At 42.0% G+C, this 22,905-nt stretch overlaps 1 protein-coding gene and 1 long non-coding RNA gene across 2 annotated transcripts; both read right to left on the minus strand.

Moving 5' to 3' along the window:
* Nucleotides 1-448: 448 nt before the first annotated feature.
* LOC115540945 (mucin-5AC) lies at nt 449-5,429 on the minus strand. The gene is made up of 11 exons (XM_030352620.1): nt 4,797-5,429; nt 4,625-4,689; nt 4,366-4,515; nt 3,928-3,999; nt 2,926-3,028; nt 2,753-2,817; nt 2,431-2,579; nt 1,822-1,964; nt 1,653-1,717; nt 1,382-1,530; nt 449-1,160 (listed from the first exon to the last, which is right to left on the minus strand). The coding sequence occupies exons 1-11, from the start codon at nt 5,382-5,384 to the stop codon at nt 1,057-1,059; spliced, it is 1,653 nt and encodes a 550-aa protein (XP_030208480.1). The 5' UTR covers nt 5,385-5,429; the 3' UTR covers nt 449-1,056.
* Nucleotides 5,430-8,242: 2,813 nt separating this feature from the next.
* On the minus strand, nt 8,243-9,514 carry LOC115540017 (uncharacterized). The gene is made up of 3 exons (XR_003976089.1): nt 9,426-9,514; nt 8,459-8,504; nt 8,243-8,371 (listed from the first exon to the last, which is right to left on the minus strand). It is a non-coding gene; the product is annotated as an uncharacterized LOC115540017 (long non-coding RNA).
* Nucleotides 9,515-22,905: the final 13,391 nt, after the last annotated feature.

Below are 22,905 nucleotides of genomic sequence, written 5' to 3' on the forward strand. Positions count from 1 at the left end.
TAGGGCCCCGTGAGGGCCCTGTTAGGGCCCCAGTTAGGGCCCAGGTCGTTCATCATTCGTTACTCATTCGTTCCTAAGTAAGTACCCACGTTTTTGCGTACCTTATTGTAAAGCGTTACCGGTTTTTATTTTTCAATGTCAACTGTAAATATTGGCTGTTTTTTAGCATGGATTCATGACAATAATTGTTGCGGCTTCCCACTCATTTCAATTTGCAGCGAGCCACTCTGTCAGGGGCAGGATACTTCCCTCACAAACCCTACCCGAATACCTCCTTATGTAGGCAGTAAGTTTGGGCAAGGTCAGGTGGGAGACCAAATCTGTTGCAGCGACACTGGTCACACCCCGTGACGCAGGTCTCAACACAATCATTCCATGCAACATAAATCCCACAATAAAAAACAAAAAGATTGTTAATGGCTCAATAATTAACCCCATACAATTCAAGTAGGCTACAATAGGTTATAGCTTATTGTGTTTATCAATGAGCAGTGAAATATGCAGATACAACATAGGATACATTTTATTGGCAACACCAAGACAAAGTGGCCCCCCGAAAAACATCTCATTTTAAGTCGGCTACATCTTGATAGACAATGCCTGTTTTTCTGTAATAAAAATAACAACAACATGTGATTAAATATAATATATCTAATTTATAAAAATATGATAAAATGTATTCGTTTTTTTCATTCATTTTTTTTTGACAAATGTTTGAATTATCTTATCTTATAGTTCTTGGCTAGAATTGCAGAGCTGAAAATAATTATTTTTATTCTGGCAAATGTTATTCATTTGCTTTCTTTTGTATTTTAGTTCCCACTGTGTTCTATCATGGTGAAGAAACACATATGTTGAAATGGTTGTTGAAATCACACTGCTAAGCAGTGGAAATGGTTGTCAACTTATTCTTACTATTATCTAAATGGATTCTTACTTATGACAATTATGTTATTCTATTCTCAATCTATAAAGTTGTACTATGTTGATGTCATGGTAAACTAGGCTTAGGGTTAGAAAAAAAATATTATACATTCAATATAATACAAGAGTGTTCTATGTACTGAACAACAGTCCTTTGATGACCGTCAAGAAGATAGGCAAACAAAATGCAGTTGTGGTGGTCATTTTCAGAGTGGGTCCTCCTGAGGTGGTTGTTGCTGTTTGGGTGGTTGAAGTAGTGTTAAAATAACAAAATACATTACAGCCAATTTGTCTGCATTACATTTAACTTCGTTTTTGAACAGGGATCTCTAAATGCTAATCAACATTGACTTAATAGTAATGCCTTGGGTTCCTCTTGCTTGGCTCTCCAAACCATTATTTAATGTAGGTTGATATGGTTATTACTCTAAAATCGTAAATCTTGTTTTCAACTTACTTGCGGTAATAGTAGAAAGGTCCAGTCCAGTTAGGTTGATGATACCTGAGAATATTACGGCCTGCAGTGCCTGCTCTGCCAGGACTCCGGTCGGAACCACTGTTTGGTTTTGGAAGACCAGAATCATTTCCACAAGGATCGATCCATTACTAGAACACAAAGTAAGAAAAATAAGAAAATGGTTAAAACTGGATCATGCATTACAATTTCTAATGGTTATTATTTATGAAAATAATTTAAAATAGTTTGATGAAGAGAATAAAATGCTTACCGAAAAGACCTAACAACAGATCGGGAATATGTTCTTGGAAAAAGAAATCTGTAGCCTTTGTTAACCTAAAGTAAAAAATGAAGCACATTAGTTATTGAATATGAGCTGCATGGAAATCAGTGATTGTTCTAAAGCGAATGCAGATGTAATCAAAAAAATGTTATCTCACCTCTCTTGTGACTTCATTAGCCAGCACACGATAGGCTGGGGAAGTAGGATCTGACAAAGAGCTTTGAAATCTGCGTGTCAAACTGAAACTCAAATCCAAAGTGCCTTCATCTGCTGCAGGAGGCTCTGTAGAGTCTGGTGGGTCTATATTTCCAAATCATTTCTACCATGAATTATTTCAGTTTGAAAAAAAAGTTTGACATTTACGAGGATCTATCCTAAATCCCAATCTATAAACTAGAAAATGCATTTCCTGCAGAAAATGCGGGGAGTGCTGTAGTACAAAGTGAGGTTGAAAATATGTTTTAATAAAGCCACATCGATTAAGACATAAAGAAACGTTAATTGCTTAAATCATGTGAAGGGATTTGAACAGAGTTCAAAAGTCTAAATGGAAGAAACAATATAAATATGCACGCGATTTAAAAAAATGTAAATGGTTGGAAACAAATAAAGTGACAGCTCAATGAAAAGCGCAAAGCATTGCTAAAAATGCAGAAATGTAAAAGGAGTTGAACTTGTGTTCCTCTTGCTTGGCTCTCCAAACCATTATTTAATGTAGGTTGATATGGTTATTGCTCTAAAATCGTAAATCTTGTGTTCAACTTACTTGCGGTAATAGTAGAAAGGTCCAGTCCAGTTAGGTTGATGATACCTGAGGATATTACGGCCTGCAGTGCCTGCTCTGCCAGGACTCCGGTCGGAACCACTGTTTGGTTTTGGAAGACCAGAATCATTTCCACAAGGATTGATCCATTACTAGAACACAAAGTAAGAAAAATAAGAAAATGGTTAAAACTGGATCATGTATTACAATTTCTAATGGTAATTATTTATGAAAATAATTTAAAATAAACAAATGTAAGGAAATGCATAAATATGGTTGAAGAACTGTCGAACAAACAATTTGAGGAAGAGAATAAAATGCTTACCGAAAAGACCTAACAACAGATCGGGAATATGTTCTTGGAAAAAGAAATCTGTAGCCTTTGTTAACCTTTGGTAAGTAAAAAATGAAGCACATTAGGTATTGAATATGAGCTGCATGGAAATCAGTGATTGTTCTAAAGCGAATGCAGATGTAATCAACATTTTTTTATCTCACCTCTCTTGTGACTTCATTAGCCAGCACACGATAGGCTGGGGAAGTAGGATCTGACAAAGAGCTTTGAAATGTGCGTGTCAAACTGAAACTCAAATCCAAAGTGCCTTCATCTGCTGCAGGAGACTCTGTAGAGTCTGGTGCAGCAGTTGTCATTGTTGGTACAGCAGTTGTGGTTGTTGGTGCAGCAGTTGTTGTCGTTGGTGCAGCAGTTATGGTTGTTGGTGCAGCAGTTGTGGTTGTTGGGACAGCAGTTGTGGTTGTTGGTGCAGCAGTTGTCGTTGTCGGTGCAGCAGTTGTTGTCGTTGGTGCAGCAGTAGTCGTTGTTGGTGCTGCAGTTGATGCTGTTGGTCCTGCAGTAGTTTGGGTTTGTATTGTTAAGGCTGTTTGAATAAGATATGTAATAATCATGAGAATTTGTTCTCATCAATCATAATCAACCCTAACCCTAATCTAATAGTTGTAGTGGGACCAGGTGGAGCTGGTGTTGGTGTATCTTCAAAGGAGCAAAACTAATTATGTTAGAGCCAAATTGTAATTTACCATAATTTCTAAATGATTAAACAACAAGATTGGCATAGTTGTCGTTTTTGTTGCTTGTTACTTCCAAATCTTTTCTACAATGAATTATTGTTGTTTGAAAAAAAAGTGTGGCATTTACGAGGATTTATCCTAAATCCCAAATCTATAAACTAGAAAATGCATTTCCTGCAGAAAATGCGGTGAGTGCCGTAGTACAAAGTGAGGTTGAAAATATGTTTTAATAAAGCTTAAATCAAGTGAAGGGATTTGAACAGAGTTCAAAAGTCTAAATGGAGTAAACAATATAAATATGCACACGATTTAAAAAAATGTAAATGGTTGGAAACAAATAAAGTGACTGCTCAATGAAAAGCGCAAAGCATTGCTAAAAATGCAGAAATGTAAAAGGAGTTGAACTGAAAAATCTGAAAGGTCAAATATATTGCAGTGCACTGCTAAAATAACTGGAAGCTGAAATCGTAGTAATCATGATAAATTGTCAATCCTAATCTAGTAGTTTTAGTAGGACCAGGAGGAGCTGGTGTTGGTGTTTCTCTATAGGAAAGAAACAAATTGTGTTAAAGCCCAAATTGTACAAGATTACAAAATTGAAATATTTGTAATTTTAATTGCTTGTGTCTATACTTACAAATAATTTCTACCATGAATTACTGCTGTTTGAGTAAAATGCATGGCATTTATGATATAATAATCTACTCTAATCTAGTAGTGAATCTATGAGTTCACTTGCATGTATTTTTTGATGAAATGTCTCCATCTCTTCAAAGAGATAAAGTGAGAACATCTGGTTTGCCAAGATTGAAACAACACATTGCCATTTTCTACTGTTTGTAGAAGATTTGTGTTATTCACAACAGCCAATGTGGGTTTTAATAAAAAATGTACAATCTAATGTAGAACCTACTCGAGGTAATAGTAGATGCGTTCACATTGAGGTTGGTAGTGCCGGTGGCTAATGCTTGAATCAGTGTCTGCACTGCAACGGTTCCATTCGGAACAACTGTTGGGTTGGTGAAGACTACAGTCAAATTCACAATGATTGAGCCGTTCCTAGAAGCAGAAAGCAAGTTAATAAGAAAACATATATATGAATAACATGTATAACAAATGGTGAACAACAGTTGAACATTCAATTTGAAGAAGATAATGAAATACTTACGTGAAAGACCTTACTACAGAGCGGAGAAAAGTTGCAGGAAATCTCATTCTGTAGCCTCTGTTTACCTGAGGTCAATAAATATGCATATTATAGTTATTGAAGATGTTATGCATTGAAATAAGTGATTTTTGTCAAATCAAATACAAATGTACTACAAATATTTTTATCTCACCTCTCTTGTGACTTCATCAGCCAACGTCCTAAACTCTGAGGAAGAAGGATTGGACAAAGAGCTTTCAAACGTCCGTAGCAAACTGAATGACACATCTTGAGAACCTTCGTTTACTGTAGTCGTTGTTGGTCCAGCATTTGTCATTGTTGGTGCAGCGGATGTTGTCGATGGTGCAGCAGTCGTTGTCGTTGGTGCAGCGGTTGTTGGTGTAGATGCGGCAATCGTCGTGGTCAGTACAGCAGTTGTCGTTGTTGGTGCAGCGGTTGTCGCTGTCGGTGCAGCAGTTGTGGTTGATGGTGCAGCAGTTGTTGTCGTTGGTGCATTAGTGGTCGTTGTTGGTGCAGCAGTTGTCGTTGTTGGTGGAGCAGTCGTTGTCGTTGTTGCAGCAGTCGTTGTCGTTGGTGCAGCGGTTGTTGGTGTTGGTGCGGCAATCGTTGTGGTCGGTACAGCAGTTGTCGTTGTTGGTGCAGCGGTTGTTGTCGATGGTGCAGCGGTTGTCGTCGTTGGTGCAGCAGTTGTTGTCGTTGGTGCAGCCGATGTTGTCATTGGTGCAGCGGTTGTTGTCGTTGGTGCAGCAGTTGTTGTCATTGGTGCAGTGGTTGTTGTCGTTGGTGCAGCAGTTGTTGTTGTTGGTGCAGCGGTTGTTGTTGTTGGTGCAGCAGTTGTTGTTGGGGCAGCGGTTGTTGTTGTTGTTGGTGCAGCAGTTGTCGTTGTCGGTGCAGCAGTTGTTGTCGTTGGTGCATTAGTTGTCGTTGTTGGTGCACCAGTTGTCGTTGTTGGTGCAGCAGTCGTTGTCGTTGGTGCAGCAGTCGTTGTCGTTGGTGCAGCAGTTGTTGTCGTAGGTGCAGCAGTTGTTGTCGTTGTTGCAGCAGTTATGGTTGGTGCGGCAGTTGTTGTTGTTGGTGCAGCAGTTGTTGTTGTTGGTGCAGCTGTTGTTGTTGGTGCAGCAGTTGTCGTTGTTGGTGCAGCGGTTGTTGTTGGTGCAGCAGTTGTTGTGGTTGGTGCAGCAGTTGTTGTTGTTGGTGCAGCAGTTGTTGTCGTTGTTGGTGGAGCAGTCGTTGTCGTTGGTGCAGCAGTCGTTGTCGTTGGTGCAGCAGTTATTGTCGTTGGTGCAGCAATCGTTGTGGTCGGTACAGCAGTTGTCGTTGTTGGTGCAGCGGTTGTTGTCGATGGTGCAGCGGTTGTCGTCGTTGGTGCAGCAGTTATTGTCGTTGGTGCAGCAGTTGCTGTCATTGGTGCAGCGGTTGTTGTCGTTGGTGCAGCAGTTGTTGTTGTTGGTGCAGCGGTTGTTGTTGTTGGTGCCGCAGTTGTTGATGTTGGTGCAGAAGTTGTTGTTGTCGGTGCAGCAGTTGTCGTTGTCGGTGCAGCAGTTGTTGTCGTTGGTGCAGCAGTTGTTGTCGTAGGTGCAGCAGGTGTTGTCGTAGGTGCAGCAGTTGTGGTTGTTGGTGCAGCAGTTGTCGTTGTCGGTGCAGCAGTTGTTGTTGTTGGTGCAGCAGTTGTTGTCGTTGGTGCAGCAGCTGTTGTCGTTGTTGGTGCAGCAGTTGTCGTTGTTGGTGCAGCAGTTGTCGTCGTTGGCGCAGCAGTTGTTGTCATTGGGGGAGCAGTTGTCGTTGTCGTTGTCGTTGGTGCAGTGACAACGACAACAACTGCTGCAGTTGTCGTTGTTGGTGCAGCAGTTGTCGTTGTTGGTGGAGCAGTTGTCGTTGTTGGTGCAGCAGTTGTCGTTGTTGGTGCAGCAGTTGTTGTTGTTGGTGCAGCAGTTGTTGTTGTTGGTGCAGCAGTTGTCGTCGTTGGTGCAGCAGTTGTTGTCATTGGTGGAGCAGTTGTCGTTGTTGGTGCAGCAGTTGTCGTTGTTGGTGGAGCAGTTGTCGTTGTCGGTGCAGCAGTTGTTGTCGTTGGTGCAGCAGTTGTTGTCGTAGGTGCAGCAGTTGTTGTCGTAGGTGCAGCAGTTGTTGTCGTTGGTGCAGCAGTTGTGGTTGTTGGTGCAGCGGTTGTTGTTGGTGCAGCAGTTGTTGTTGTTGGTGCAGCAGTTGTTGTCGTTGGTGCAGCAGCTGTTGTCGTTGTTGGTGCAGCAGTTGTCGTTGTTGGTGCAGCAGTTTTCGTCGTTGGTGCAGCAGTTGTTGTCATTGGTAGAGCAGTTGTCGTTGTTGGTGCAGCAGTTGTCGTTGTTGGTGCAGCAGTTGTCGTTGTTGGTGGAGCAGTTGTCGTTGTTGGTGCAGCAGTTGTCGTTGTTGGTGCAGCAGTTGTCGTTGTTGGTGCAGCAGTTGTCGTCGTAGGTGCAGCAGTCGTTGTTGTCGGTACAGCAGTTGTCGTTGTTGGAGCAGCGGTTGTTGTTAATGGTGCAGCAGTTGTCGTCGTTGGTGCAGCAGTTGTTGTCGTTGGTGCAGCGGTTGTTGTCGTTGGTGCAGCGGTTGTTGTCGTTGGTGCAGCAGTTGTTGTTGTTGGTGCAGCGGTTGTTGTTGTTGGTGCAGCAGTTGTTGTTGTTGGTGCAGCAGTTGTGGTTGTTGGTGCAGCAGTTGTCGTTGTTGGTGCAGCAGTTGTCGTTGTTGGTGCAGCAGTTGTTGTTGTTGGTGCAGCAGTTGTCGTTGTTGGTGCAGCAGTTGTCGTCGTTGGTGCAGCAGTTGTTGTCATTGGTGGAGCAGTTGTCGTTGTTGGTGCAGCAGTTGTCGTTGTTGGTGGAGCAGTTGTGGTTGTTGGTGCATTAGTTGTCGTTGTTGGTGCAGCAGTCGTTGTCGTTGGTGCAGCAGTCGTTGTCGTTGGTGCAGCAGTTGTCGTAGGTGCAACAGTTGTTGTCGTTGGTGCAGCAGTTATGGTTGGTGCGGCAGTTGTTGTTGTTGGTGCAGCAGTTGTTGTTGTTGGTGCAGCTGTTGTCGTTGTTGGTGCAGCAGTTGTTGTTGTTGGTGCAGCGGTTGTTGTTGGTGCAGCAGTTGTTGTGGTTGGTGCAGCAGTTGTTGTTGGTGCAGCAGCTGTTGTCGTTGTTGGTGCAGCAGTTGTCGTTGTTGGTGCAGCAGTTGTCGTTGTTGGTCCAGCAGTTGTCGTCGTTGGTGCAGCAGTTGTTGTCATTGGTGGAGCAGTTGTCGTTGTTGGTGCAGCAGTTGATGTGGATGGTGCAGCAGTCGTTGTTGTCGGTACAGCAGTTGTCGTTGTTGGAGCAGCGGTTGTTGTCAATGGTGCAGCAGTTGTCGTCGTTGGTGCAGCAGTTGTGGTTGTTGGTGCAGCAGTTGTCGTTGTCGGTGCAGCAGTTGTTGTCGTTGGTACATTAGTTGTTGTTGTTGGTGCAGCAGTTGTCGTTGTTGGTGGAGCAGTCGTTGTCGTTGGTGCAGCAGTTGTTGTGGTTGGTGCAGCAGTCGTTGGTGCAGCAGTTGTTGTGGTTGGTGCAGCAGTTGTTGTTGTTGGTGCAGCAGTTGTTGTCGTTATTGCAGAAGTTGTTGTCGTTATTGCAGCAGTTGTTGTCGTTGGTGCAGCAGTTGTCGTTGTTTGTGCAGCAGTTGTTTTTATTGGTGGAGCAGCCGTTGCCGTTGTTGAGGCAGTAGAAGTTGTTCCTGCAGTATCCAGTCTTGTTATAATTATTAAGACTTCAGATTTGTTGGAGGAAGAAGAATATCAGAATCATTCTTATGATTGCAATATTTATGGTTTAATGACAATAGACTATTACTTACCCAGAATGATGATTCTGATTTGGTCCATATTCTTTGGTATATGTATCTAATACATGAGAAGGATTGTGGAATGAGTTACAAATATATTGAGTTTCCGAGTGTTCCAAAGATATTTTCGAATCCAATGATAAACAATATTTCTCTAGAATTTCATGAAATTGTCAGAAAACACATTTCTTTCCTCTTTCAAATGAGTTTGTTGGTTTTGTTTTATTGGTTCTATTTTTATGCCTATTTTGGTCTTGGAAATTATTTTCAAATCAATTATTTTTTTATTGAAGATTGCCCCCTGTTGTCATTCTGTTATCCTGCCTATTGATGTTATAAGGGTCAGTGATGAATAATGACATAAAGAGCTCCATTAATTCACCAAGTATTAGAAATAAAGAATAATGGCCACCATCCACTAGTCATATGTTCATCTAATGATGAAAACATTTCTCAAAATATAGTGTTATAATTGTCACACACAAACAAGTGCATGTGTGTATAACACATACACTTGTGTCTAATCACCTATTGTTCAAGTTCAAGTTCAAAGTACTTTATTGCCCCCCCCCCCCTCCAATTGGGAATCAATTACAATTGGAATTGAGTACAATTTGGAATGCATTGCACTTTACCCAGATGTAAATGCACGTTTACAACTGGGCCGTATTGTCTAACTGACATGATATGTATTTGTTGGTGGTAGTCAGTAAGTAGACTGGCTACCTAACCAGCCAGTATTTCAGTACCATATTATACTATAAGATAATAATACTATATTATATTATAATACTATATTCATACTATTCTTTTCCACAACAGATATTTGCATAGAGCATGCCTCACAAGTTGCTGATAGATGGCTGTTTAATTGATTGATATACTGACATGAATCCTTTACCAACAACTATTCTGTATGTATTTTTATACTATTTATATTCTTCATATAGGCCTACAAGGAAAATTCTAATAGACTAACCCGTTTGTTTGAATGCTCCGATGGTGTAGGGATGCTCTCACCCCAAAATATCCAACAAAATGTTTCTCGGTCTGTCGTGTCCCTGTTTCTGGGATCTATCAGCAAATAACTGAAGACAAGCGGTTGTCTTTTAACAGGACATTTTGGCACAGGTGACAAGCCAATCAGCTGATGTTACCAGGGCACCTTTCCGCGTTTTTTCCCTTTCCACCACACCCAACATACACACACCCATTACGGGTACACATACCCATTACGGGAACACACAACTCTGAATACAAATGGCTGATGAGACAACTGCACCATTCACCTGGCTCTGCAATTATCTTGCATTTTGAAGTCCATAGCATTTTTCTGAGCCCTTGATTAAAACCATCTTTGTGAAGCTTTAACCCTGTTTTAACATTTCATATACATAGAACAATGTGATAATGCCCCTGCCCGTTTCGAAAATCCAGTATAACCTGCTGATCGTCAAATCCGTCATGGTTTAACTTCTACTTCCTCTATGCTTCTACTATCTTCTGAACAACGCTATGATACACTATTCAATGCTCTGCATGACATTATGCAATGTCATGTAGCATAAGCATGTATTAGCTTATGCTACACTACGCTAGGCTACACAATATGCTCGCGATATAATAGTTTAGACTTTGTTACAAATTATGCTACACTCCAGGATGCTACATTTTATGTTACACTCTATATTACTCTGTGCGATGTTATGATACGCTATGCATTATGCCACACATACAAATACACTCCACTATGCAATGCTATACATTATGTTACACTGTATAGTACACAAGAACCCGGTATCGTGCTCATGCGCACAAACGTTAATCTACTGAATCGTGTCCCAGAGCACGATTGTGCTACACAGAACGAAATGTAAACCAATGCATTCTGAACGGGAGCGTTTTTCGGACAAGAGAGAGAGAGAGAGAGTGTGCGCAGATAGCACAGTGCACCCTCTAGTTCACCTCTTGTGTGTCAACAACCAAATCTGCCTTCTACCGGAGCAAAATCAACTCCTCTGCCTCAAACCCCAGGAAACTGTTCTCCCTGTTCTCGTCCCTCCTCAACCCTCCCTCACCCCCGCCTCCTTCCTGCCTCACTGCTGATGACTTTGTTACCTATTTCACCCAGAAAGTGAAGGACATTAGCTCCTCTTTTATCCCTGCCTCCATTTTCCCTCCTCCCATCCCCTCCTCTATCTTTACCCAATTTAGCCCTCTCACCTCTGACGAGGTCAACAGAATAATAACACCTAACCATGCCTCCAACTGCCCCCTTGACGCTATCCCCTCCTCTCTCCTCCAGTGCCGTGTTCCAATACCCGTACTGTCCGTACTTACTAGACAAATTTTAAGTACGTAGTACGTTCCAATTCAGATCTGGCGAAAAGAAGTATACCTCAAGGACCCGGATGTCGTACTCAAAACGGGCTAATCGTGAAGTGTGGATCGAAGGACACTTTCCGTACTCAACGGCAGCCATCTTAGCTACGTAGCGGAAGAGGCGGAGCCAGGCTGAGCCAAAGTCGGCGCATTTTCCACATAGCCTGCATTAATAGAGTCATTTTGTAGTTTTTATAGTTTTTATAGCTTTTTATAGCTGCTAGGCGTAAAGAGTTCACCGTTCAAAGCGGGATGTTTATTGCGGGGGAGGAGCCACGGCGGCAGTCGTGATCGTAATTTCCTGTTAGTGCACCATGGAGTACTCGATTTGGAACAGCACTCACATCTGAAAAATGAACGTACTAGATAGTACGGATAGTATACTTCCTTTAAGTATACTCATGGAAGTACGGGTATTGGAACACGGCCCAAGATGTCTCAAGCGAGATCCTACCATTTCTCACCTCAATTATCAACTCCTCCCTCACTTCAGGCATTGTTCCAGCAACTTTCGAGACTGCCAGAATAAAGCCTCTCCTCAAAAAAACAACTCTTAATACAACCGACATCCAGAACTACAGACTGGTATCTCTTCTTTCATTCCTGTCTAAAACACTGGAACGTGCCGTTGCTAACCAACTGTCCTCCTATCTCTCATCTAACAACCTCCTTGACCCTCACCAGTCAGGTTTCAAGAAGGCACACTCCACTGAGACGGCTCTCCTCGCGGTGACTGAGTCCCTCCGTGCTGCCAGAGCCTCGTCCCTCTCATTGGTCTCATTCTCCTCGACCTGTCCGCAGCACTTGACACGGTGAACCACCAGATCCTCCTTGCCACTATTGCCGAACTTGGCATCGCTGAATCTGCTCTTTCCTGGTTCACATCCTACCTGACGAACCGCACCTATCAAGTGACATGGAATTGCTCCTTGTCCAAACCTTGCACGCTTGAAACCGGTGTCCCTCAAGGCTCTGTACTGGGGCCTCTTCTGTTCTCCCTCTATACCAGATCTCTGGGCTCGGTAATTGCATCACACAGCTTTTCCTATCACTGCTATGCTGACGACACTCAGCTATTTCTCTCTTTCCCCTCATCTGATAAAGCCCTGATTGCAACACGCATCGGAATGTCTGGCAGACATCAGCACCTGGACAACCGCCCATCACCTGAGGCTTAGGCCCAATCCCATTTCTAGCCCTTACCCCTTCCCCTTACCCCTTCCCCTTACCCCTTACCCCTTCCCCTTACCCCTTCCCCTTACCCCTCCCCCTTACCCCTTCCCCTTGCCCCTCAATACAGAGGGGTAAAACGTTCCCCTAAGAAATGGGACGCCCCTCCATTACGTGGCTTCATCGTCGCTGACTGCTATGTCAACAGAAGCCACGAGTAGGCATGTTTCAGATCAAGCATACGTTGCGTTGCGTTGCCTCACATAACATAATGAATTAGTGGATAAAAACGTCAGAAATGCTGGCGTTAACTTCCCTATGTGATGCGACGCGTCACATGGCTTTAAAAACTCGCTGGATCTCCATTGTAACTCCATCCGTCTGCTTTTCTGTGCATATGCTCTTTCAAATAAATGCAGACATAAGACACTCCCCTCAACATATCAAAACATTTCAATAGGATAGGATAGGATAGGATTTTATTTGTTGTCATTGCACATACACACAGGTACACACAGGTACACACAGGTGCAACGCCAAACCACTCCCCAGGGAAACAAAAGGCATGCCATAGGGAACAACGAAACCAACTTACTTAGGAACCAATATTTGGTGGAGTTCACATAAAAAAAGGTATGAACAATGATAAAAAATAAAACAAAATCAAATTAAATTTAGCTCGGCTACACACACACACACACACACACACACACACACACACACACACACACACACACACACACACACACACACACACACACACACACACACACACACCAAAATACTAAATTACAACAAAAACAATGGTCTCGTTTGGTTGATACATTCATTAGGCAATTGGTATAATGACACAGACATTCAGTGGGCTATTGAGCTCAACACAGAAATACCAAAGTAGAAAACAGACGCAAGAATGAAAAGATTGAACAACGTAAGACTCACTCCCACTGTTTTCTGGCGATCATTTCCGATTTTAGGAACTCATTGTCCCTGGTCCCCCTGAAATTAATGAGCCGTCTGGTCTCCTGTGGTGTCCCTGAGGTAAAGGTGGAAAGGAAATCTTCAGTTTGACAGGCGAGCGACGTAGCCTAGGTGGCAGCTTTACCGATATCAAAGCAGTGCGCCGGTATAATCAACCAAGGAATAGTAGTAGTAAGCATATCCACTGCACACAAATGTTACTTGAAACCTTAGCATGTCATGTCAAGGGTTATCGGATATCTATCTCAACAAATAGCGATAGCGGAACACATTAGCATCGGCTTCTAGTGATTCAAAACAAACTTGACTAGTGATTCAAAACTAACTTCACAATTAAAAACCGCTCGAAAATAGTATTATTACACCAGTGTGCCGTAATTAAAGTGCTGAAAATACTTACATTTGTGCGTGTCCTTAGCTTGAACCATCGCTGCTGTTTGTTTATTTGGCGATTTCGGTTGGCCACTAGAGAGCGCTAAAATCTTGTATAGTTCAACGGTTATTTACCGTTATGTCATGTTTTATATCGAGCTCAGAGATCGCATTGTCCGTGTATGACTTCGAGCTGAATATACAGTCAACTTTACATCATGAGTCCGAATGATAACAACTAGTAAAAATGCATTTTCGGCCGCATTTTCCTCGAAGCCCTCCCTTTGAAGTGTGGTCCTTGGATAGCTTTGTTTCAAGCTACGTTTTCGCTTCGTTTCAAGGGCTACGTAGCCTTTTGTCTTCGCCCTACCCCTTAACCAAAATGAGAATTGGGACACCCTTACCCCTTCAAACCAAGGGGGAGGGGTAAGGGGGAGGGGTAAGGGGTAGAAATGGGACGCACCCTTAACCTCAACAAAGCAGAGCTCCTCCTAATCCCAGGGAAAGATTGCCCATACATGGACTTACTGGTCACCGTTGAGAACATCACTGTATCTCCATCTTCATCTGCCAGAAACCTCGGTGTGGTATTGGACAATCAGTTATACTGCACCGGAAACATCACTGCGGTGGCCCGATCCTGCAGATTTGCACTTTACAACATCTGCAGAATCCGGCCCTTCCTCACAAGGGAAGCAGCTCAGCTTCTAGTCCAATCACTGGTCATCTCCCGCCTCGACTACTGCAACTCACTCCTGGCTGGACTTCCTGCCTCTGCGATTAAACCTTTGCAGCGCATCCAGAATGCGGCAGCGCGCCTCGTGTTCAACCTACCGAAGTTCTCCCATGTGACCCCCCTCTTCCGGGCCCTCCACTGGCTCCCTGTAGTAGCTCACATCAAATTTAAGACGATGGTACTGGCATACAAGGCAGTCGATGGAACTGCCTCTGCCTACCTCCAAGCATTTCTAAAGCCACACAACCCAGCTCGATCCCTCCGCTCAACTACCTCAGCTGGACGTCTGGTACCGCCATCGCTAAGAGCTAGAAAAGGCTGTTCAGCAAAGTCACAACTTTTCTCGGTTTTGGGACCTCAGTGGTGGAACGAGCTCCCTGCCGCTCTCAGGACCGCAGAGTCGCTCACTATCTTCCGATAAAGACTCAAGACTCACCTGTTCAGAGTCCACCTCGACACTGCATAGCCACCCTCCCCCTTCTGGCCACCATTGTACCGTGTATTGTATTGTGTTGTATTGCATTGTATTATAGTACTTAACTGTGTAGCAACTGCAGAAGCTGCTATCATTGCTGTAACACGGGGAATTGGTTAGCCTAGCGATTGTTGTACTTGCACTGGGTTCTATGAACATCCTTTCTGTACCGACAGCGATATATTGATGCACTTCTTATGACAATTGTACTTACTGTAAGTCGATTTGTATGAAAGCGTCTGCTAAATGCCCTAAATGTAAATGTAAATGTAAAAATAAAGGTCAATATTTTTCTAACCCTTCCAAAAACTGCAACAAACTTGGATATTTTCTTCGACCACAGAAGGGGTGTGCGCATATAGGACAGTGCACCCTCTACTTATGTATGCGTCAAAACAACAAATGCATCAAAGGGTAAATGTAGTGCATTAGAGATACTCTGAGATCCGCATTTCTTTTTGCAGCAGACCTCCTCAAAAATCTTTCATTCTCACGCTCACGGAAAGTAATCTATTGAATCGTGTCCCAGAGCACGATTGTCTGACATTATTCGTACTGCACAGAACGAAAGTTAAACCCATGCATTTTGGATTGGAGCGTTTCTCAGAATATACACAGGTATATACTGTGTATACGTTTTGACACAAACATAAGTAGAGGGACGATTGTACCATCTGCGCACACCCCTTCTGTGGTCGAAGAAAATGTCCACCATAATATGGTGTCTTCTTTGACCCTTTGCTCTGTTTTGACAAACATGTGAAAAGTATAGATAGAATTGCATTCTTTCATCTGGTAAATATTGTAAAAACAACTATTTTATCTGCAGCAGATGCAAAAACACTTATTCGTGCATTTAGGTACGGTATATCATCAATACTGGATTATTGTAATTAATTGCTCTCTGGTCTTCCTTATTATATCACGAGAGGCCTCCAGCTTGTACAGAATGCTGAAGCTAGAATATTGACGAGAACGAGAAAACTTGATCATATCACCCCTATATTCTTACCGCTACACTGGCTACCAATAACTGCCAGATTGGCATTTAAGGTGCTACTGCTAACCTATAAAGCCTTGCATGGATTAGCAGAATCCTACCTGAAGGACCTCATCATTCCTTATAGTCCTTCTCTGCCCCTCCAGTCTTCAGGAGCTGGCCTAGCCTTCGCCTATCGAGCACCCTATCTGCAGGCCTGCATCAACTGCCATTGGGCCCTGGGGCTGAGAGTGGGATCTTCCAATGAAGTTGTGTAAATTATTTTCAGACATTTTGCCGTCAATTGGCCACTGGGCCCAGCTAGTGGCCCAGCTAGTGGCCCCCTTTTTTATTGGCTCATGATAGGCCTCTGATCTTTGTAAGCCCAAAACGAAAAATCACATTGTCTTGGGCCTACGCCAATCGGGGGGCCTATCATGAGCCAGTATTAATGAGCAGTCTACATTTCTTGCATGCACTTTTCCCTTCTAATTCCTAATTTTGTCTGTTCTATCATGTTGCGGTGACTGTGACTGGAGGCCTGGCCTATCACAGTGACTAAAACTGAATGCCCTAGGGCAGGCATCTCCAAACGGCGGACCGCGGCCCGGGTCCGGACCAAGTGACGGTCCTATCCGGACCCATGACCAATTTAAAATAATAATAAAAAAAAAAATATATATATATATATATATTTTTTTTTTTATGATTTCACTATACAAAGCATGCATTATGCTAGTAAAATAATTTCTCACTGAAATACAAATTGAAAGGCAGAATGGTCTGTAGTGCAGCATAAAAACAGCAAAAAGCAATGATCTTCACAGAGCGAAGATCATGCACTCACCGAACTCCCCCCCTCCCTCCGTCTGTCACGGCATGTGCATAATAGCGTCACTCAGAAAATAGCCAATCAAATATTTTGTTTACCGGAAGAGCGATTTGGAATGAGAAAATGGCTTGCTCGAAAATAAGGAAAGTTGACCCCGAAAACAGACATTTTAAAGATGAATGGACTGACCAATACTTGTTCATTCTCCCTCAAGGCAGTACAAAACCTTTGTTGTGTATTTTATGTGTTGAAACCGTGGCGCTGATAAAAAGCGGGAATATTAAGCTGCATTACGAATCCAAACACAGATCCTTCGAGGAAAAGTATCCCCAGAAGTAAGAGCGTGGAAAATATCCGAGCTGAGAGCTCAGTATGAGAGGTCTACGCGTGTTTTCACACACTCATGTACAGGCCAGCAACGTGCAAATGAATGCTCACTTAAGATTGCATGGATTATGGGGCAACATAAAAAAAAATTCAGTGACACGACTGTTGTGAATGAGCGCTTGAACGCCGCTGCCGAGAAGTTACTTGAAGGTAAACAAAGGGATGAATTGTGTGAAAAAATAAAGCAAATCCCAATGTGAGCTGCAACGACAACCAGAAAATCTGAAATGTTATCAGATGACACACTGTCACAGCATCATGCGGCTGTTCAGAGTGCCCCATCCCATCCCATCCAGCCATTGATGAGTCTTCAGATGTAACGGATAATGCCCAGCTTTTGGTTTATGTGCGATTGTTTCATCAAGACAAGAAAGAGATCTGTGAGGACCGGTTGGGTCTAACACCACTTGAGACACTGTTTTGCTTACTTGAAATGAAGGCCTAATGCTCTTTTTGTGTTTATTAGAGATGTAGGTCTGGTGTACCTGTTTTGCTTACTTGAAATGTAGGCCTAATGCACTTTGTGTTTACTTGAAATGTAGGCCTAGTGTTCCTGTTCTGCTTACTTCACATGTAGGCCTTATGCACTTTTTATGTTTACTTGAATTGCAGGCCTAATGTACCTGTTTTGTTTACTTGAAATGTTACTATGCGTTACTTTGTCTTACTGGTTTTTCATGGTTAAAAGTAAGATATTTGGAAATTGAAAATAAATACATCTGAAATTATAAGGTAATATGCCGTGTTCATTGTATTTGACAAAAGAAGGCTATTAGGACGTGGTAGGTTCGGACCTTTCTTGGAAGGAATTTTTAGTAACTGGACCTTGTTCAATTTTAATTGAAGACCCCTGCCCTAGGGTGACCACCTGCTAATAAGCCCAAGGGGGGACAAGGGGTATGTTTCGGGGGGACAATGGGGGACACTGCCTGGCGCGGCGGGGCCCCCACCTCACGGGCAGACTCACTGTTAGTGGTTTACTCATTTCTAGCACATACCACCTTACATGGTATATTTATAATGCCCTATTAACCTAAACATGTGTGATTACTGATGTATGCTCATGTATAGGCCAACCAATGTGTATTCTTTTCTAAATTAAAATTCATAATACTTTGAACATTCAATGAACATTCAATGAATTGACACACATATGCACTTTCACTCCCGATTTACTTTAACCACACCTTCTCATCTTTTTAATTGGAATTGGCAGTGCCTCAGACTCAGTCTCTTCCTCCATTTTTCGAATGTGTGTCTGGTATGCACGTGCGTGCGCTGTCATGACAACAACGAAAAAGTTGGCAAGAACCTAGTCAGCAGTTCAACTGAGAGGTGGGTGTGGCAACAGTAGCGTGCTGAACTGTCAAGTAATGTTCGTTTGGCTGCCTGGGGCTCCAGGATATAGAGGGCGAACAACTTTTTTTTGAGCAAGCATTGATTTCGCGTGACACGGTCTCAATTTGAGGGACGCATGGTTGGGCTTCAAAACACTGTGCGCGCACGCGCTACTCGTGACGGGTGGTCACCCTACTGGACTCTCCTTATTGTTAACCGGCCAGCACGCCATTACCGATTTAAAATGTTTTGCCTGTAGGCCTACATATGTGTGCAACCCTCAATGTGCAAACCTTCTCAAGATTTCTTTGTCCATATTTCAGGGAGTTATTTCTTGCCCTCTGGGGGGCTAGGGTCTTGAGGTTGTCATAAATAAATGCCCTGTTAAGCCCTTTGAGACTGTACCAGTGGTTAAGGGCTATACAAATAAAATTGAATTGAATTGAAATACAAGGCTGTGTTGGTTACCTTGCTAATGTGGGACTTTTGTCTTCAGATCAGAGTCTACGATAACACAGAGACTTGAGACATCTGACTTAATCAAGGAAGTTGGAATCGCAATACTGTTTAAAAGCATATTGTGTTTGTTGGTCCAAGTAAGAGAATTTCAGTTTTTTCTATTGCTTTCAAGCTCAACTTATTGACAGCAGATTAACAGTAAGTGAGTGGCATTAGTATAATTTGGTTAAAGAGATATGTATATTATACAGAGAATAGTAAAGGAGCAAGTCAACTTCCTTTTTACACAACCAAATGTATTCAAACGCATCCAATAGGATGGTCGATACCTGAAGGACAGGTAAGATTTCCATCTAACAAGGAAGTTATGAGTAGATCAGTTGACCTAATGTGTTTTGACATCTGCATTTCAGAAAGGACGTAGTTGTGCCGTTGTTTTGTTTTTATTTTAATCACATGGTGAGCTTTGTGACGTAGAGCGTGCAAAAACAGGATGGGCCACTGCTCATAATAAAAAAGATTTACTCAATAATAATAAACTATGAAGTTCCCTGTACTCTTTAGAATTTCGTCGCAAAGAGCACACCTCTTGTTCGTATTCATAGCAAAAGTTTACATGCACAATGATACAAAAGCACCAAAACAATGTACACAGGTTGATCAACTCAAATGTATCTTATCAACCTTTTATCAACCAAATTAGTAGAGCTGGGCATGTTCCAACTGTGATAATCATTGTAGGGGGTTTATATCATAAACAAATTGTAAATCTAACGTTTACCATGAAAAAAAGGTAAAAGGTATAGCCTACCTTCTTCCGTACGTAATAATACATGAATATTTGAAACTGACGATTGATTTTTTATTTTGCCCTTAAGCCCTTTCTATCTGTAGTTTTATTAAATGTAAGGTTTCGTTTTGTATGTTGCTTTCTTTTTATAAAGGTACCAGTGCTTGACCTTTCATGTTTATGAACGGTTACGATAATTACATGATGTGTACTATACAGTTGGAATGTCACAGAGGAACTGATGGCACGATTCCACATGAGATAGGAAATTCCTTCCTTTGTTATTTTGTGACTGCCTTCGGCACTCATAACAAAAAACGTTTCAGGTGGCTAATGACGTTGGCTAGCGTCTCAAGTCTGCCTTACGTCGTCACAGTTTTGAGGAACCAGATAAAAAACCAAACCGATTGATTTTCTCAATCGCGCTTTCGTTTCCACTGCAGTAAGTAGCCAATCACGCTACTATGGAGGCCGAGGCTTGTACGTCACATGCCATCAACACGGAGGAGGAAAAGCTACACGTTCCACCTTATTCTTGAAAATATAAAGTTTGAGCTGTTTGTGAAATATTTTTTTATATATTCTATTGTTGCTGTAATGAAACAGAACCACCGCTTTCGGCTTATTGCTGAGTTAGCCTACCTGCTAAAAGAGTGTTAAACACATCCGTCTGCTAGCAGTAGTTACAGCACATTACACCGTGCTACTTTGTTAATCCTGATCATTCTTAAATTGTAGCAGAGCCTGGGCCAGGAACCAAAACCTCAAGGGGCTGAGTGGCGCCTATGGAGATATTTTACGGAAGAGAATCTAATTCTTACAAGCTTTTTGAATGGTATTTTTATTCATGCATTTCAACAGTGGCCAGTCGACACAGTTAGAATTTGAAACGGTTACAGACACTTTTCTACAGTTTACCACTGCTGGCCGAGATTGTCTTACAGATCCCCGCCAGTCCAGCAACATGATCAGTTAAGACAAATATGAAGCCGTTATCTCCCATTTCACATTGTCTGCTCTGCTATCGGACAAGGTCTGATTTTGGAGATTGACATGTTTCAGCAGTAAAGCACAGAGTTCAGTACCTTGGACAAGGACCCCAAAGTCCCACAGAAAGACTAGTTTTCTCTATTGTCCCAGATCACATCGAGCAGCATGTGGCCAGCCAGGCCAGGGAGCATACTTTTATGTAACTTTTATCTATTCAACCTCCTCTTGATTTAAACGTCACTCTCAGACAATGATTCATCTTAACCTTTGTTGGATTGAAAAAACAGACTTTATCAGTTTCAATTCATTGTGTACACATAGGACGTGTTGAGTGATTTGATGGAAGCCATTTGGTGCCAGCCATTTTTACATTTAGCCAGTTTTCCCCTTTTTGCTGAGGGTATAAAGTTGGAGAAGAAAAACCCGATTTAAAAGGAAGTTGAATGGGATATAAAACAATGACAGAACAGATAATAGTTTATGTTTAGTTTTTAGTAAATTAAGGATCCCCCACAAATTAAGCTCTTTTTTAAGGTATTGTCAAGATAAAGATTTTGATCAGATGCTTGAAGGTCAAGTGAACTATTAATAGTCTGTGGATGTCAGACAGTGGTAATTGAACCGGCACTGTTAACACCAGTAAAAACAACATAGACATTCACATTACAACCGCCCATATTGAGCAGACATATGCGTACAACACAAGAGGATTATTCAATAGCTTTTTCGTCCAACCAGTTCTGAAATATGTTTCAAGAATTGCATTGTGATGACGCACAGACACAGATCTTTTTGCACATGGATCTATACAGCATTTAGATTGTAAGTTGCTTTGGATAAAAGCCTTTGCTCAATGCCCTAAATGTAAATGCAAATTTGGCTTCCTGAACAGAAGAACTTTGTGTCTTGTCTTCAAAAAAAAGTCTAAAAGTTCCATAGGCTCTGATGGGATGGAAGTGTGTTTTGAGCTTTAAAGGGACTGTGTGACCTTTGTCATTTTTTCACTTTTAGTCTAAGTTGAGGGATATTTTATGACCTATGTTGTTTTGCCTACTTTTGGTGTGGTTTTCCAGTTTCAGCAGGAACCTTTAGCGCCTAAATCGCCCCTAGTGGGAGAGGTGTGCTTCGATGCAGGCCTGAGGCGTCGCTCTGTCCTTCCCATTTGTAGTTTAAAGCACTCCAGTAGTTGGCTGTGGAAGTGGTCCTGTTAAGAAGAACACGCCATGTAGGCATTTCTACCCATTTGTTCAAAACATGAGGGAGTCGGAGAGCTTCCAGAGCTTCCTGAACAGCAGAATGTTGTACCTTGTCTTTCAAAAATACCAAAAACGTCCTAATGCTCTCAGGTGACAGATGTGTACTCAGCATTAAGTTGACTGAGTGACCTCTCTCCCTTTTTCCCTAGTGGTCTACGTCAAGTGACGTTTTATGATCTGATGAAAGGTTAATGCAATAATAATGAACTTCATGAACCTAATTAACCAGCCAATGTGCCTGGTAATCATTTACTAATGGTGTTCATAAGACATTTATAGATTATTTAATAGGGTTTAGGTTAACCCTAAATCGCACAAAGTGGCGAAGGGTTATTACTTCCATTTCGCAGTTCGCTCGTGTCCTTCCACTTGGTAAGTAAGTGTACTCTCAGCGGTCGGCTGGGGAAGGTGACCTTTAAAGGAGAACGTGTCATTTCTAACCTTTTGTTCAAACCTAATGCCCCTGACCTGGCTCTATAACATTTAAGTAGTAGTTCAGACTCAAGGTCTGATATTTGTTTAACTCACGGACTATAATTAACGTGCTTGCAACCTCCAAAGTAATGGGCAGGGGAAGTTAATGGCCCCCTGACCTGTATTTAAGCCAACAGTGGTCTATAAATATATATATATATATTTAGATATGTCGATTTACATATAGCCTACATATAATTATGACTCTTATTGTAATAATTAAATTAGCCTAGACTATAACAGGTGGCTTGATAACACATTAAATAGGTTGAATTATAATTAATTCAATGATTAAATTAACTCATATTATTGCCGTTTATGTGGGATATCAATACAGCAATCATTTTGATTTCATCCAATTAATCTTCATTATGCATCTTTTAATACTGTATAGCTAAGGATGGAGGCTTATAATAATTTAAGGACTCATCATAATTCACTCGGTTTCTGTAAATACAGGAACACGACAGCTAACTGGTGACCGATACAACCAAGCAAGACAGGATTTAATTAATTGAAAATAAGGCATTTTTAGTACATTTTTCTTGTTCCTCTCCTCTCTAGTCTAAAGTTTCATGATTAATCCAAGGCCGACCACTTTGACTCGAGGCATACGTCTGACCCAAAGCAGAATAAAGCGTTCCACCTTCTAAAATGATTATACTCCCTGAAGAGTTTTGCTTTTATTAAAACTGCGTCACTTTAACTAACGATATTGCTACTAGTCAAAATATGCATCACACTGCCCACTAGTGCTGTGAATGAACACTACAGCTTAACTCATCTATGTTTAACCACAAACCAGAATACAATATAATAAGAGATTGAAACACAAATG

Source organism: Gadus morhua, chromosome 3 (assembly GCF_902167405.1).
Source record: "Gadus morhua chromosome 3, gadMor3.0, whole genome shotgun sequence".
NCBI classification, from domain to species: Eukaryota; Metazoa; Chordata; class Actinopteri; order Gadiformes; family Gadidae; genus Gadus; species Gadus morhua.